At 39.6% G+C, this 17,291-nt stretch overlaps 1 protein-coding gene across 3 annotated transcripts; it reads right to left on the bottom strand.

Annotated features, from left to right (window-relative positions):
- Nucleotides 1-7,633: 7,633 nt before the first annotated feature.
- On the bottom strand, nucleotides 7,634-16,593 carry LOC131131325 (forkhead box protein P2-like). 3 transcript variants are annotated; one of them, XM_058075937.1, is made up of 16 exons: nucleotides 16,276-16,593; nucleotides 15,156-15,300; nucleotides 14,722-14,802; nucleotides 13,372-13,455; nucleotides 13,169-13,247; nucleotides 12,923-13,052; nucleotides 12,747-12,848; nucleotides 11,374-11,461; nucleotides 11,084-11,215; nucleotides 9,228-9,342; nucleotides 9,081-9,151; nucleotides 8,910-9,011; nucleotides 8,473-8,594; nucleotides 8,323-8,380; nucleotides 8,202-8,263; nucleotides 7,634-8,130 (listed from the first exon to the last, which is right to left on the bottom strand). In XM_058075937.1, exons 2-16 carry the CDS (start codon nucleotides 15,285-15,287, stop codon nucleotides 8,112-8,114), a joined length of 1,377 nt encoding a protein of 458 aa, XP_057931920.1. In that variant the 5' UTR covers nucleotides 15,288-15,300; nucleotides 16,276-16,593; the 3' UTR covers nucleotides 7,634-8,111. The 3 variants fall into 3 exon arrangements, with proteins under 3 accessions (XP_057931920.1, XP_057931922.1, XP_057931921.1); XM_058075939.1 differs by having other exon boundaries at nucleotides 12,923-13,049; XM_058075938.1 differs by lacking the exon at nucleotides 16,276-16,593 and having other exon boundaries at nucleotides 15,156-15,323.
- Nucleotides 16,594-17,291: the final 698 nt, after the last annotated feature.

Raw genomic sequence — 17,291 nt, 5'->3', positions numbered from 1 at the left:
TTTTACAATGTGGATTATTGCATACTAAACAAATTTTGGTTTTATTTCATTTGAACATGCATCAGATTACAATTGAGTGCATCCCATAATCAGTTCCCAGTTCCACATGTCCAAAAGGAGTAGGAAGAAGCAAAACTTATTAAATCCTACCCCTCCATCTGGTACTTTTACAATCAGTAACTGTTACATTTGTTCACTTCCTGCTTTCCATAATACAGTTTTACAGGAATAAGTTTTTTTGTTTGTTTGTTTGTTTGTTTTTTTAATAATGCACCTCGTACCGAAGTAGGAGGTGATATGAGCATCCAATGACATAATGGGTACCATAGTAAGTGTCAATATAGTGCAGGGGTCTCAAACTCAATTTACCTGGGGGCCACTGGAGCTAGGGTCTGGACAAGGCTGGGCCGCATCAGGTTTTCCAAAAGAAAAACCGCATTTATTAAAAACAGAAAAATATATAAACTTTTTCAGTGCTTTGGTTCCGATTTACTGCACAAAATAAGATGAAAAATAAATAAACAAATCAAGAATAAAGAAAATCAATCAATCAGTAATAAATAAATGTAATAATAATAATAAAACGGCAAATAATAAAAACTTAAGAAACCACATATTGTTGGTGGGTAGACAAATTATTTTTTTCAGGTTAAAATGAACAAAGCATTATTAGAGCCCTGTAGACATGACAAAACACGACTATAGTCACATTTATACTCTTTATTTACAACATATTGCGCAACTGCAGGGTCTTGAGACACATGCTAACTCGCAAACTAGAGAGCTAGCGACCTAAACGGTAGCCTTCAAGTTATTTCCTTTACACTTAAATAGCCAAAAACTTACCACTTCCACACGGATAGGGAGGATAACTATTAACAGTTATTTAACCTTTAACATGAACATTAAATAAACGTAATAATTTTTTCAGGGTACATGATACCATACAGCATCCATATCAAACTCGGCGGGCCGCACTAACATTAAACTTTCATATCAAGGCGTGCCACATTTGGCGCACGGGCCCCGTGTTTGAGACCCCTGATATAGTGATTTATATATAGCACATCATGACTGGTTCAAGACTCTTCATCCTTGTATTTAGCAAACATCAACTGCTTGTATTGTTTCTTGAATTGGCTCATCGTTGTGCATTGTTTGATTTCCTTACTCAATCCATTCCATAGTTTGATTCCACATACTGAAATGCTATGGCTAGCATAACGTAGTCCTAGCATAGAAGTGTTTCAAATGTACTTCTTCCCTGAGATCATATTTTTCCTCTCTTGTAGAGAAGTATTGGATGACATTTTTAGATAATTGCTTATTTTTAGCCTTATGCATTATTTTAGCTGTTTGAAGATGAACTATATCAGCAAGTTGAAGTATTTGTGATTTTAGAAATAAGGAGTTAGTATGTTCTCTGTATGCGGTATTATGAATTATCCTTACTGACCTTTTTTGCAGTACATTTAGCGAGTGAAGATTGCTTTTATAGTTATTAGCCCATATTTCCACACAATAAGTAAGATATGGTAGAACCAGAGAGCAATAAAGGGTGTGGAGTGATTTCTGATTGAGAACAAATTTTGCTTTGTTCAATACTGAAATATTTCTGGCCACCTTATGTTGTATATTTGGAATATGAGGTTTCCAGCTCATATTTTCATTTATTGTGATCCCCAGAAATTTATTTTCGTTCACCCTTTCACAGTATGAAATAATTATAATTATTTTTAATTAGAATTATTAAATTGCAAAAGCAGAGAGATGTTGACCTCATCCAATCAGGTTGGACCTTTTGCTGTGTATGAAGAATATTATGATTTCATTGTTCACATTAAAAAATTTTTTTTAATCCTACGTTACAGTTGTTTACCAGTGGTAGCAGCATGTTGTTTGCTACTCTGCACAGACAGACTGGAGTCTCGCACTTTGCTCAGCTGACTTTGGGATCCGGGAAGGTGGTTCTGAATTGCCAGGGCACATCGAGGACACATGTCGCACGTATATGGAACTTGTCGAGGGGGCACAGTGGAGACGTCAGCAGACAGGGCTTCATCACACTGCGGCTGTGCTGGGAAACATAAACGCAAGAATGGTGAACATCCTAACTCTGTAGAATGCTCATTATATGTAAGATCTTATATATTTACGGATTTTTATACTACCATCTTATCAATACATTGGCTTAGTGCAGAGGTGTCCAAAGTGTAGCCCGGGGGCAAGTTGTGGCAAAGTGCAAATTTTGGGAAAAAATATTTTGTGGAACAATTAGATCAAGTTAAAAAGAATCAAGTTACAATATTATGGGAATGAGGGATAATTACAAGAAGAAAATTTACAAGAAGATAAGAAGAAAAAAAACACTGATTTTGCATGAATAAACTCAAAATATTAAGAAATAATATTCATTCTAATGAGAAAGAAGTCATAATTGTAGTCATAATTGACTAAAATTATGTCTTTTTAGTAACATATAGTATGTCGTTAAGTTGTGTAAATATTTGAATTTTATATATTTTTAAAGTCGCGATATAAAGTTAAGTTAAGTTAAAATATGTTAATAAAGTCATAATTACCAGAAGAAAATTTACAGGAAGAAGTCGAAATAAATGGCACATTTAAGAAAAAACAACAGCTGTAATTTTACAAGGATAAAGTCAAATTAAAGAGACAAAAGTCATATTCTAATGAGGAAAAACTCACTATTTTATGTAAAAAAAAAGACAGAAAAATAGAGTTGACATTTTTTTTAATTGACATTTTTATATATTTTTATGGTTGTCAAATAGTTAAACATTTTAACCAGATTAATCTTAGTTTTGACATTAATTATTCATGATTAATCACCATTAAACCCGTCTAAGATATGGCCATTTTTCCTGTATTTAATGTGGAGAAAGTTAAATGATATAGTGTACATTTGTATTATTATTATAAGAGGAAAAAGCGGTAGAAAATGAATGAATGAAGTATGTATTAACAGCTCCAAATGAAGTAAATGTGTCGGTTAAGTTAAAAGATACCACACAAGTCCAAAAAAATCCGTCCAAAAGACCAAAAAAAATAAAAGAAAGAATTTTTTGTATCATAGAAATAAATATTTAAAGAAAAAAGGTATTTTAAGGCGTAATATTGTTAGAAAAGTAAAATTGTATTTTTTCCATTTAGGTCTTTATCCTTTAATAAAAGTGACCATGTTAAATCCACACTATTCACACACAAACACAAATTTTTCACTTACTGATGATAAGTTCTGCTGCTGCCATGTTAACAGGAAGGCGTTCCTCTTTATAATCCAATGATTCGTTCCCTTAAAAGAAAGTCACATTGGCTGCCGATGGTAAGCAAGATCGCTAGGAAGCCGACATTGAGCATCTCTAGCTGAGAAGTAGAAATGAGTACTTACCCTCACATATAATGTTTATTTCCTTTGCACTGTCCACCAGTGGAGTTTGGTCCCTCCACATTGTCCAAATGAAAAGGAAAGCCTTCGCCCTCGCGAGTCACCTCTCAGGATGAGGTGGTGAACTTGCGTTCCACCACATCCTTGCTCCCACTAACAAAACGTATCAAAGATGGCAGACGGAGGCCTCTTTGTGCCGCCTGCCTTCCGGTACATAACACAATGGAGAGAGATGCCCCACATGTGTGCTAGCTTATTCTCTCTGCACACGAGTCATACACTCTCATACTGTAAGGGGCCTTTTTTAAGTTGGATTCATGTTTATTTGTTAATAATGGCCACAGTGAGTGGCCATTATTATCCATTATCTCTCACTGTAGGGATTTGGGAAGTTTGGGAAAAATGTTTTTCTTTAGTATTCTAAAGCTGCTGCGCCTCCTCATGACTTAGGACATCATGCATATTCATTCATTCATTTTCTACCGCTTTTCCTATCCCAGCTGTCTTTGGGCGAGAGGACTGGTCGCCAGCCAATCACAGGGCACATACAGACAAACAACCATTCACACTCACATTCATACCTATGTTTTTGGAATGTGGGAGGAAACCGGAATACCAGAGAAAACCCACGCATGCACGGGGAGAACATGCAAACTCCACACAGAGATGGCCGAGGGTGGAATTGAACCCTGGTCTCCTAGCTGTGAGGTCTGCACGCTAACCACTCGACCACCGTGCCGCCCCATCATGCATATTGAAAAATACAATCTAATCCAATGTAAAGCATCAATATGTTTTATATGGATTTCTTTTCAGTTTCTTAAAGAGAATCTGGGTATCTCTGTGTGGAGTTTCCATGTTCTTCGCCTGTATGCGGGTTTTTTCCTCCCACATTCCAAAAACATGCTAGTTTAATTGGTGACTCCAAATTGTCCATAGGTATGAATGTGAGTGTGAATGGTCGTTTGTCTATATGTGCCCTGTGATTGGCTGGCCACCAGTCCAGGGCAGATGCGATGACCGCTGCGATGGTAACTCTCTCGTGTCGCAGATGTTTTGAGAAGTAGTTTAAGAGACCCAGCAACTTGCCGGAACTACGTTCCTCCACAACAAAAAACTAACTCAGCTCACGAGGCGAGTGGGAGGTTCTGAAAAGGTGCGAAAATCTAAATTTAGAATGAACAAAGCAGTCGTTTGGAAGCTGAAGCTGGACTGAAACGCTGTGGAAATACGAATGAAAATAAGAGGCAATTGGTAGTTTGGGAATAGTTTTTCGGGAATCGAAACAAGCATCTCCGGATCTGGATCCAAGCACAATTACAGCTGCACTATACACCCTAGCTTACTGATTAGCTACAATTGGCGTAGCAGTAGGGTATGCCAAATAAGTCTGGTGCAATCTCCCATCATGTAGTCGTTAGTGGACAAAATAGGAGGCGGAATAAGAAGTAGCATTCAAACAAAAATCCAAACTATCGCTTTAACACTACATTTTGACAGAACATTATCACCGATTAAATATGTCAGTTTATGAGCGTAACCAAGAAAAATAAATTAAAATTAATGCAAAATTTTGTCCAATAATAAACAAAATGTGAGCCACAAATGGCTCCTGGTGCCGCACTTTGAACACCCCTTCTTCAGTGCACTTTCGGGCCAATGTATCATCAAGGAGCTTGCTTTTCTGCAAAGTTGTGTGGCTCAGAAATGAGAGGCACTTTAAAAAAAAAATCTATAAACTGAAGTAAATTGGTTTATGTACATCCACGCCGAGCTACTGAACGCGTGATGACTTGGTGACATTGTCGTCATTATTATTACATCTCCACGAGAAGATGAAACTTTTGCGGCCGGTGACGAGCGCTGTCGAAAGTGTGTGTGTGTGCAGCTTTGATGTGCCACACATACACACACAAGTGAAAAGTGTTGAAGTTGTCTTCTCAGCCTCGTACCGTAAACACACAAATGGTGGCAGGATGTCACGGTGCAATCCGTTGACAGCCAATCAAAGACAGCCTTGAGAGGCGAGAGCGACGCCAAAGCTAACAGACAATTACTGACATTAGTCAAAACACACGTTTTTGTTTTTTTTTCTGCCGTTTGATTGTTAACTTTGCTGTTTCCTCTTCGTTTCACCGTGTTATTGATTTTGCTTTGGTATTGGTAGCCTGGTGGTAAAGTGGGGGCCAAAATAAGTTTGAAAAAGCATCATTTTTTATTGAAAAATAGTGATTGCAGCATACATTTGCCATGAAGTAGATTTGATTTAGTGTCAGCCATATATACATATCTTAGAATGATGAATGTTATTTTTAGTGTGTAATGTAATGTATTTTATTAATAAGCAGAAGGACATTTTATCATCAACCATGAGATAATAAAGAGTAAATCATCTTTATTTTTGAAAAAAAAAAATCATGACAGTCTGTTATTAAAGAAACAACTAAATGCATTAAAAACTTTAAATGTATTTGAAATTTAAAAATATGTGTAAATATTTTGGAGTTCCTGAGAGTGACCAATGTTTTCACATGAGTTGGAATTGTTGAATTGTTCCAAGTTTTTACAATTATATAATTTTAAAGGTTAGAATGCTTTGGTGTAAAGTTAATATGACATTAAAAAAATTTGAAATGACATAACACACAACAATGTATGGAGCAAATATGTGACTTTATTAGAGGGACACATATAAAACATAAAATGAAAAATGGTTCATCACGGTTACAGTAAACACAGAAAATTCTTATAAATACTAATAAATTATTCATTCATTCATTTTCTACCGCTTATCCCGCTTAAGGGTCACAAGGGTGCTGGGGCCTATCCCAGCTGTCTTCAGGCGAGAGGCGGGGTACACTGGACTGGTGGCCAGCCAATCACAGGGCACATATAGACAAACAACCATTCACACTCACATTCATACCTATGGACAATTTGGAGTGGCCAATTAACCTAGCATGTTTTTGGAATGTGGGAGGAAACCGGAGTACCCGGAGAAAACCCATGCATGCACGGGGAGAACATGCAAACTCCACACAGAGATGGCCGAGGGTGGAATTGAACCCTGGTCTCCTAGCTGTGATGTCTGCACGCTAACCACTCGAGCCCCACTAATAAATGAATAAAAAAAAATGTGTAAACTTTTTTTGCCTATAGAAAAGGGGTGTTCAAATTGCGGTTCAGACACAATTTGCAGCCTGCAAGTTATTTTTATTGGCCCATACTACATTGTAGAAGTAAAATTAAAAAAATTAAATGTGGGGCCCCTGTCCTTCCTACTTCGCTGCACTGTGGGGTGGTCCACAGGCGGTATGCTGGGGTGTGACTTGCTCTCGCTCGCGAGGACCGGGGGCCTGGGTGGCTGACATGCGGCTCGGAGATGGGTCTGCCCAGGGTACGGTGCTCTGCCAGGCGGTTGGGGGGTCCCTTAGCAGTCAGCATTCTCTGCGGCTCAGGGTCTGGATTGTGTGTCTGGGACTCTGGGATCCCCTGCCCCATTGTACCTTGGGTGGTGCCCTACCTGGGGACTCGCTATGCGGCTATTGGTGGGGCACCCACCATGTGTGTGTGCGCGCGTGTCTGAGTTCTTTTTATTTATTTTTTATATATTTATTGTAGGGGCTGCACGGCGGTACGACGGAGGTACGTGGGGTTGACTCTGTGCCTCCTCTGTCCCTGGGTGGGGCAGTCCTGTGTCGGTAGTTAAGCGTTGGGTGGCCTCGAGTAAGCCAGGCTCCGATTCCTGGGTGTGGGTGGTGGCGTGGGGGGCCACTTGGTGTGTCCTCGGTGCCCTTTTGTGGGGTCTGGTCTCTCTTCCTCCTCCTCCGCCCTTTGCTGGTCTCCTGGGGGGGGGGGCATCAGAGGCTGGGGCTTGGGGAGCCGGCCCCGTGGGGCCAGTGGCTCTCTGGTGGTGGGGGCTCATTTTGGCTGTGTGGGACAGGGTTTGGCTGGGTGATATCCTTTCATTATACATTCACACATGCATGTAAACATACAAACATACACACCTACAAAGATATCTGTACACACATACATCTCTATGCTATTGGTTTTATTACAGTTATGATGACGTCAGCAATAAGATTACAGTTATTACAATTTTGTGTTACTATCATGGTTAATATTATTCATATCATTACTACTATTACCACTCATATGTTTGACTGTTTCATTTTAGTAATATCACTGTTGCTGTTTAATACTTTATCCACTCCATTATGGTCTTTTATAACCATCATAGACATTTGCTGATGTAGTCCTGTTTGTTTCTGTTGTTCTGTTATTGTCATTATTACAAGTTATTGTTGCTGTTGTTTGTTGTCTCTCTTTGTATTGCCCTCATCTTGTCCCCCTTTGTTTTCTTTTATTCTTATTCTCGTCCGCTAAGAACTTGCATAAGAACCAAACATCAAATAAAGCCAAATAATACCACATATAACAGAAGATTAAGATATGCCTTTATTCGTCCCTCAGTAGGGAAAGAAGAAAGAAGAAAGGTTTAGCTTACACGTTTCCCTGGCAGAGCATGTAAGGGCATTTAGATCAATAATACTATCTGCCCCAACGGCTGGACAGGACAAAAAAATTGAAAAAATAGAGCACAAAGTAAACATTTAAAAAGTCATAATGAGTCCTTGTTGCCATTTTGAGTCCTCTCCAGCTGTAGACCACCATTGCTTACCGTTTGGTCGTGAATGTGTCATATTTTAAACGCGTATCTACAAGACATGAAAAACAAAATGTTGTTTTGTTTCTCAGAGATTTCACATTCTGACGTTTAAATACTCACTGCTGGACTTTTGTGCATTTGTCGTTTCCATTCTTAAATCCCGGCGTGTCATTGTATGGCGTCTACAAGAGAAAAACTGTCAAATTTGAACCACTCACTCCAGAGTCTACTTTCTTCTCACCTGTAAACTAGCATTAAAAACTGGTCCAAAATGGCTGCTCTTCATCAAATGTGGACTCCTGCATAAAAATAACCGTCTTTAATACTTTTCCTCAGTTCAGAACTATAAAACCTAACATCTAACATCCTGACGTATGTCCTCCTCACTGACCCTGTCATCTTCTGGGACCGCCTCCGCTGGTACTCCACCTCGTCCACCGTCCACACGGCGCCCTTGGCGTTCTCCACTCGCACGAAGCAGCGGTGCAGGCTCAAGTTGTGGCGCACCGCATTCTGAACCAGAGTGATGAGACAAAAATACTTTCTTTAGTCAAAAAAGATGAACTTCATCCACATTTAGGGCGGTTAGCTGACATTTGCAGGCTGCCAAGTGCATGCCAGAGCAACAGGTGGCGCTCTAGCTAAATGTAACACCACTTCAGAGGACAATATCAACCATGAATAAAAAGTACATCAAATGTGTAAATAAAACAATAATAACAAATACATATAATGTAGAAGAAAAGATGCCAAAATAAAGTTTATTTTTTATTTTTAATCTGTAAAACAAAAGTACATGTTTTGTAGCCTAAATGTAACTCTCATTACCTTCCAGGTTGCAGCGTTGCGTCTGAAAAAGACAAAAGTCCGAGTGAACCAATTGTAAATCTCGTTAAGTGTGAGCTGCTTGTGTGGTGACTCCATGATGGCCTGAAAGAAAGAAATATTATCCAGGCGATGATCAAATGTATCATCATGTCATCAATGAAAGACTTGCACCTGTCTTATCAGGGTTGCGTATGTAAAAGGTGGTCTGACGTCAGCGTCCTTGCAGAGCTCATGTTCATTTTCTGAAATTAGTGAAGGAAAAAAAAAAGTAGAAACACAATTTGATACCGAAAATGTGCATTTCTGCTGTGTGTTAACCTGCAGAGTCGGCCAATGTGTGATGGCGGCGTGTCGTGTCCCCAACATAGGATATGAGAGATGGTTCCTCCCGCGACGCAGCACTGATGGTGTCGTGTAATGGACTCGGTGAGGGCTACGAACAAAAGAAAGTGTGAGGACGTGTGACGGAGCGATTGGATTCGCCTCTTGGTGAGGTAATTATAACGCTAATGTAGCCAGAGTTACACGGTGAAATTATTTGATGAGTGTTTGTGGTGATGCTGAAGATGGAAGAGCTGATTAGTTTTCAGTTTGAACACTGAAGACGGAACACAACAAAGAAGATGCCTTGTTGTGGGACTTGGGGGATCTTATTCCTCCACTGCTCCCCTTGGCTGTGGAGTCCCGCAAGGATCAATTCTTGGGCCCATTTTATTTGCCCTCTACTTGGTCCCACTTGGTACATTATTTAAAAAGCATGGCCTCTCCTATCATCTGTATGCGGATGACTGCCAGCTGTACTTGCCACTCGCAAAAAATGACCATGCCCCCCTGACACACAACTTTTTAAGGCTTAACGAGGAGAAGACCGAAGCTATCCTCAACTATAAAGGCCCCCCTATAGACTTCGGCCCCCTCCAAAACAGCATTCGTCCCTCAGCACCAGCCTTGGCGTCATAATAGACAGTGATTTTAAATTCAAAATTAATGCAGTTATAAAATCTTGTTTTTATCATCTTCGGTTTTTATCTAAAATTAAATCTTTTTTTATCTTTGCGACACTTTGAGCAAGTCATGCACGCTTTTGTTTCATCACATGTGGACTACTGTAATGCACTTTAGTCTGGAATTATAATCCAAAAGTCTCTCTCGCGCTTACAGTCCAGAACTCTGCGGCACGGCTTTTAACAGGAACCAAAAAGGGGGAGCACATCACCCCGATTCTGGCCTCCCTGCATTGGTTGCCTGTTCGCTTAAGGATTGATTTTAAGATTTTATTGTTTGTTTTTAAGGCGTTGAATGGGCTGGCTGGCCCCCAAATACATCTCGGACCTCATCCAAATTTACACTGAGGTCCGAGGGCCAGCTCCAACTTGTGGTGCCCAAGACGAGACTTAAGACCAGGGGAGACCGAGCCTTTTCTGTGGTTGGCCCCCAAGCTATGGAACTCTCTCCCCTCCCAAGTAAAAAACATCGAAAGCTTTAAGTCTCGTCTTAAAACCCACTTTTATTCTCTGGCTTTTAACTCGGAGTGAGTCATTTGGTCCTGTGTCTTTTAGTTCTTTCTTTTATTTTAATTAGTGTTATTTTTTTATACTTTTATTGCTTTTGTTCTTGTTTTTAATATTTTAATATCTATTTTACTATTTTATTTCTTAAATGATCTTTTAGTTTTGGATTAAATCCAATGTGTACCTTTTATTTATTGTATTTTATTTTGACTTTTTATTTTACTAGTCTGTGCAGCACTTTGGTTTATAAAATGTGCTATATAAATAAAATTGATTGGATTAGATTGGAAAATGATGAAATGTGTAACCCCAGCAACTTAAATTGAATATATTTGTTGCTGAAAGTCATGAGGCCTCATGAAGGAGCTATCAATGGTGTGCAAATGCCCTTTGTAGCTGTTATTAGTCTACTGCCTAGTCATAGGGAGTACGTGACTAAAAATTAAAAACAATTACTCTAAATCCGAATTCACATCGGATACTTAACGTCATATGCTTTCAAATCGCTTCTACTTTAATCAGTCTGGCAATTCACACCAGCTGACAAACACGTGCGTCTCACTTTCGACCTTGGAGCTGTCGTCTTGAGTCCCTCAAGTAGGCTTTTTTCATGTTGACAGAAACTAAGAATGAAACCGTGTTTTGTTGTTATATGTGGCATACCTGCCGACAGTGCGTGTCAGCTGACAGATCACATGATGTCAAAGGTGGTCCTGCGGGAGCAGAGTGGGATTCCTCAGAGGGAAGCTGAAGGTGAGCCGTCATCGCTTGCAGGCGCTCCTGTTCTTTGCGGAGCTGAAGGGCGAGAAGAGAAGTGAGACTTCAGAACACACTGAACCCAAGTGGACATTTTTATTGTATTATTCTTAGAATGAAGCATTGGGGATATTATCAATGAAAATTGAGCATTATTCTTTTGCGTAGGCTAAATTATGATACTGGATCTTGCCCACCTGAATCTCCAGCTGATGAACCACTTGCATCTGGACTCTGCACTGAGCGGTACTTCTGTCATCCAGTGTGTGCTCGCAACGCATGTGCCTGTAAACACACATTAAAGGTATCATGCTACTGTTTACAAAGCTCACTAAAGGCTTTTAGTAAGCCCTACTGGGACCATGACATTTGGCGTGTGTGTAGCTTTAATGCTAATGAGCTGTGCTTGAGTGATGTGCCTCCAAGAAGATCTATTTTTACATATAACTTACATATCCGTTGTTACATTAAGGAGTGGGACAGGACGACACTGTCCCTATGCAGTCACAGGCATTATTAACCCTTAGATGCATAAGTGGGTCAAAAATGACCCAGTCGGGTTGTTTTCTTGAAATATCCTCGTAATGAACAATTTTTATCATTTCATATTCCAGGTATTCCTCAAAAAACATGTTTTTGATATCATGCCATTCACATTTTTAACTTACCTTTTATACATTTTAAGAAATTTTTGTTTTTGTGTTACTACCCCATCCTTCCATAAGTGGGTCAAAAATGACCCACATGCATTCTCTATGGAATCCAATAGGAACCTTTGATTCTTATCAACTTTGGCTGTCAGGAATAAATTAACTATAGACCACACAGACTATATCAGAAGTGTCACCCCTCAGGAAGATTATTTTACACATAAAGTGCTAATACAACAAGTATTATCTTCATATAATATTGTGTATGTGTCTTTCATGACTGTTAGTATTATCAAGAAATGAGCCTCCTTTATAACTAGCTGACACTAGCTGGCTAACATTACTATATGTATTGTTGGCCATTACTCTTTTGTTTCCTCATCCATGCCTTGGCTGCTAGATACACAGCTGAAATGGTCCTACAGATGCTGGATGATGGAGAGGCAGTAACGGGGTTGGACTCTGAGTCAGAAATGTCTGATGACCCAGACTTTAGTCCAGGTGGCAAGCCAAGTATGGCCTCAAGATCTTCTGGGTGTGTGATGCACGCATCCCCTATGCAACACACAATCAATGAAATCAATGAAGTCATTCTTGTGTGGTCCTAAATATAATACTAAATATCATACAAGTGATTATTCCTAACCAAAATAGCAAAATTGACATAAAAAGGCATTGATTCTAGTATGGGTCATTTTTGACCCACTTATGGAAGAGTGTGGGGTCCAGTCACTCGTGCATCTAAGGGTTAAGATAGATGAATATTATATTGTTTCCACTTTAAAAATGAAAATACCAGAGGAGTTGCCTAATTACGCAGATTCCTGTAAGTGCTTAGTTTGATAGCGTCCGTAAGAGAGGGCAACTCAATGTTACTTTCCAAAAATGATGATGATTTCTACATGGAGATCTGCACCTACTTCACAAACTGTCTGAAGTTATCGCAGACAGACTCGCATCCCGGCCAGTTGCACACGCCATGACCATAGAGGACTTCTGCGATGCTTAGGTCAGCTTGGGTGCTGGATAAAGAAGAGGAACCACATCACACAAAACGAACACAGAACCTCTGCCTTTGTTGGACAAATCCTACCACCTGGTCCTGCCAGAAGAGGATGACAGGAGGTCACTTGTCTCAGTGACGGAGACTGTCTCTGTCTTATCAATGTCTTCATCTTCATCATGGGTCATCTCCTTCCAAATATGCGCCACAGAGCTGAAAGCTGCTAATCACACATGTTGGGTTTATCTTTAGCCTCAGCCATGTATGTTGAAATACTTTGACAAGGTGTGTATTTCTAACCTTTCCATCATTTGGCAAAATATGTCTGTATTGTGATACCTGCAGGGGTGCGGGCAGCGGGCAGCTGCTGCTGCTGAATAAGAAGAAGCTGCTGGAAGGCCAACTGCTGTGCAAGGAGCTGACAGGTAGAGCAAAACAATTTGAGCTTGTGACACATTCCCAGCCCAAAGCATCACTGCAGTAATGCGGCTCCTAAGATTCACAGATGAAAGGAACAAAAACTGACATGGCAATCTAAATACCTCTTTGCTTTTCTTGCCTGTCTGATGCTGGAGCAGCTGCGCATGGATCTGCTGCTGTTTCTTGTAAAACTCCTTGAGATGATGCTAAGGAGAAAAAAAATCATTGGTCCATTGCGATATTTAGGTTTTAGTAGTTTTTGAGGAACTCAATAGTGATGTGCAGATCGATGCAGTCATTTGGATGCAGTCAGGAAACGTTTGTTGAAACTACGACCATCATAATTAAGCATTTATTTTAATGGTTTGGGGCCACACTGTGGACGAGTGGTTGGCACGTTCAGGTTCAGTTCTCCTCTGTGTGGTGTGTGCATGTCCTCCCCGTGCCTGCGTGGTTTTTCTCCCACATTCCAAAAACATCCTTGTTATGTTAATTGGCGACTCTAAATTGTCCATAGGTATAAATGTGTGTGTGTGAATGGTTGCACACCCCCACAATCCCAGTGAGGATAAGCGGTATAGAGGATGGATAGTTAGCAGCTGGGAATAAAATGAGGAATAAAAAGGCATACAACAAATACTACCAACATGGCAGGAAGAGAATAAACGTGTTATGGGCTTGACTCCAAATCGGCTACAGGTGTGCTCTGTGCAGAGCTGAAAGAGGCCAGCAGAGGGCAGCAGACAGTAGCCTGACTCATGACTCCCAATTTTAAGATTTATGAATCCAAACGGTGATCCCGATCACCCCAAAAAATGAATCCGTTTTTTTCCATTCAGATCCGTTCAGAACTTTTCATGTTAGTTGGAACACAGAAAAAACGTAACCTCCACTGTGCTTGTGGAGGTAATAATTATCTGAATAATAAAATAAATTAAATGTATTGTAAATTGACAAGACATTTGGTGAATTTAAATTTAAATTAATTTTTTAAATTTAGTCAGTATCAGATCGTAAACTAAACCAGTGGTCGCGTGTCATTAGTGATACCACGAAGGAAAAAAAACCCTTCCCCGTGGACATGATAGCACACTCCACCCGCCCCTAGCTAGACGAGCCCGCCCTCTGTATACGTCCACCATTTCACAAAAGACAGCTGTATCTCAAAAAAGGCTTTGCTACTCATTTTAAAAATGCAACCTAGAGGTCTGCCCACTATCAGTCACTTAACTAAAGACGTGGGAGCTGTGAGTTTGATCAATCATTTGGTTTTTCTCCAGTGAATAGGCTAACCTAGCATGATGTTGCTGTTAAAATATGTTAGCAATTTGCTAACGTTTATGTCCTGTGCTTACCAAAGCTTACTAAAGCTACTAAGTCTTACTAAAAGTACTTTTAAACTGTCTAAATACCACAATTTCCCAATACATTATTGTAGAAACAACAACATTAATTGGAAATGAAGTCAATACCTGCTGGAGGAGAAGGGCCTGCAGCTGACTGGAGGACAGGAGCTGCGTCACCTGATGAGGCGCCATCATGGCGAGGAAGACCTTGACGATCGAAGACCACGAGCCAAATGACAAAATGTCACAGACACACAAAGTCAGTCAAACTGTACAGAAGTCTAGTCCAATTAGAAAAACAACACATTGCTCTGGATTGAGCCTAAATGAGATGGGCGGTGGGCTGAGAAGTTAATTAAGCAGCACAATTACATGCTTGTTGTGGTCCCTAATAGAAGTGTACGGCTGTTAATAATGGCAAGCACACGCTGAATAATAACTCATCTCATTCACATGTCAGGAATCGGGCATGCTGAGTTGTCATTACACTCCTTAGGGGTCAGTGATGTTGTTTTTTTGCTTGTCTATAGTATACCTACTGAGTGAAGGTGAGGAGATACCTGTCTTAGGTGAGGGCTATTCAAACTGCTGATGGAGTCCTCATTAGCGCTGTTTCCTTCTGCTCTGTCTCCCCCAGGATGGAGGCGGAGGCTTTCTCGGTTTGGACAACTGAAGAGAGAAGACTCGGGCATCGCTGCAGGTCAGCTGGACAGTCCAATAGAGCATTACTTTTTACACAAAATCTTTTTCAAATGTACACAAACAATGAAAAATAATACAAATATACACCATTAACTGTGTGCCATTTCAAGGCAAAATTATTTCTGCTATATTTTACAATAAGGCTAAAGCTTAAACATGTTTTTTTATAAGTCATGAATCACTTCAATCAGCAATTCCAAGCTGCTGTCACACTTTATAATAATTGTGTGATCACTGTGGGATACTACCACTGGAAAAACAGGATCATTACAATTTATAAGCAATTATAAATGTCACTAAAAATCAGTGTTTTTAACAAGCAAAGAGCAAGTGTTGCTAATTTTGCTGCAGTATATCAAGGCTTAATTTAAATGTATAAACCTTTCATAGACACATCCTTGATTTTCAGGATCTGAATGATTTTATGCACAAAACTTAACGTTCTGTCTGTTAAATGGATGAAAATTAATCATTTCTGGATGATGTCACTGACCACTTGTTATAATGTACTACATTTTGTGATATCATTTTCATTTGTCATAAAAACATACAAACCATGAAAATAATGAGAATAATTTAACAATTAACAATTTCATAATTAATATGATATTATTGGGATTGTACAGGGTGATTGAAAAGTAACTCTTGTAATTCATTTCTGAAGTATAATTCTTACAAGAAATGAACATGACAAGAAAGTATTAACTGGATGGAAGACATAACTTATCATATTCACCATAGATTAAATTCCCATACATCATGGAACATACGCAACATATAAATACATTATTATTCAGAATATTCAAAACCACTGCAACTAACTGTAATACACATAGACTTCTAAATGCTTATACTGTCCATTATAATCTATATTTGCATATCAGGACACCTTGCAGTGCTGCATAAAGAAGCAATCCCCTCCAAAAAAGCAAACCTTTCTAATGTGTAATATTCAATATTAGAATGAAATGTACTTACTGTTGAGGTGAGAAGTAAAGCCACACGGTGTTGTCCTCAAGTGAGTGAGTTGGAGAGGATGAAGATGCGCGTCTACCTGAGTGGGAGGAGCCGCTCTTTGAATTAGACCACCAGGGTGCGAGGAAGAGGAAAGACAGCAAATGCCAAATTAGCAAGAGATTTAGATCTATTTATGCTTGTTGTCTCATGTCCGTAAACTATTGTCTAAAATAAATACACCACACAGTCACATGAGACGCAAGATGGACGTATTTGATGGATGCAGCTGAATGTATAAATACACAAGAAACAAACAAACAAGCGCCGTTTATTGTCTTTTATGATGAAGAGCAAAGTGTGCTCTTTGGGACAGGACAAGTTTAGTCTGTCCTAATTTAGAACAACAACTGTCAGACTCTTATCAAAGGCTTATTTAGTTGTTTGAATAGCAAGGAAATATATATTTTTAAAAGAAAGATAAACTGTTGTAATTGTAGTCGTCCATGCAAACCTGAAGATATTTTATAGTGTTCAAAACGTTTGGACTTAACATTGTGCTTCCTGTAAGAAGAGAGATGGAGATTTCTGCTCGGTGAGGAACAAAGAGAATGTTTGTTAGATATCATGTATGCCTTCGTGCGGAGCTGTGCACTCTACACCGTGTGCGTGAAAGATGAAACGCCGCTCCGTGTCAACTTTATGCATGAATTGGTCACTTTCTGCAAGCTCAAATATGGAGCAATTTTTGTCTATCTGACAAAAGTCAGTACACGCCTCACAGTTTAGAAGCATCTTATTGTGTCCTCTCAAGGGAAAATACTTGTCTTGTATAATAGTATAGTCTGCGTATAACTGGTGAAAAAGAGTCAACATATAGCAATTGTTGTTTAAATAGCTGGCAGAACAAGTGAGTACACCTCCCTAGTGGTGGTAGCGTCATGCATGGTTTGGGGCTGCACGAGTACTGCCGGCACTGGGGAGCTGTGGTTCATCGAGGGTAAACATGAAATCCAACATGACATTGGGGAGCAGAAACG

This window comes from Doryrhamphus excisus, chromosome 6 (genome assembly GCF_030265055.1).
Source record: "Doryrhamphus excisus isolate RoL2022-K1 chromosome 6, RoL_Dexc_1.0, whole genome shotgun sequence".
Taxonomy (NCBI): domain Eukaryota; kingdom Metazoa; phylum Chordata; class Actinopteri; order Syngnathiformes; family Syngnathidae; genus Doryrhamphus; species Doryrhamphus excisus.
The sequence above is the reverse complement of the archived record's forward strand: the minus strand, read 5'-3'. Positions and strand labels throughout refer to the sequence as shown.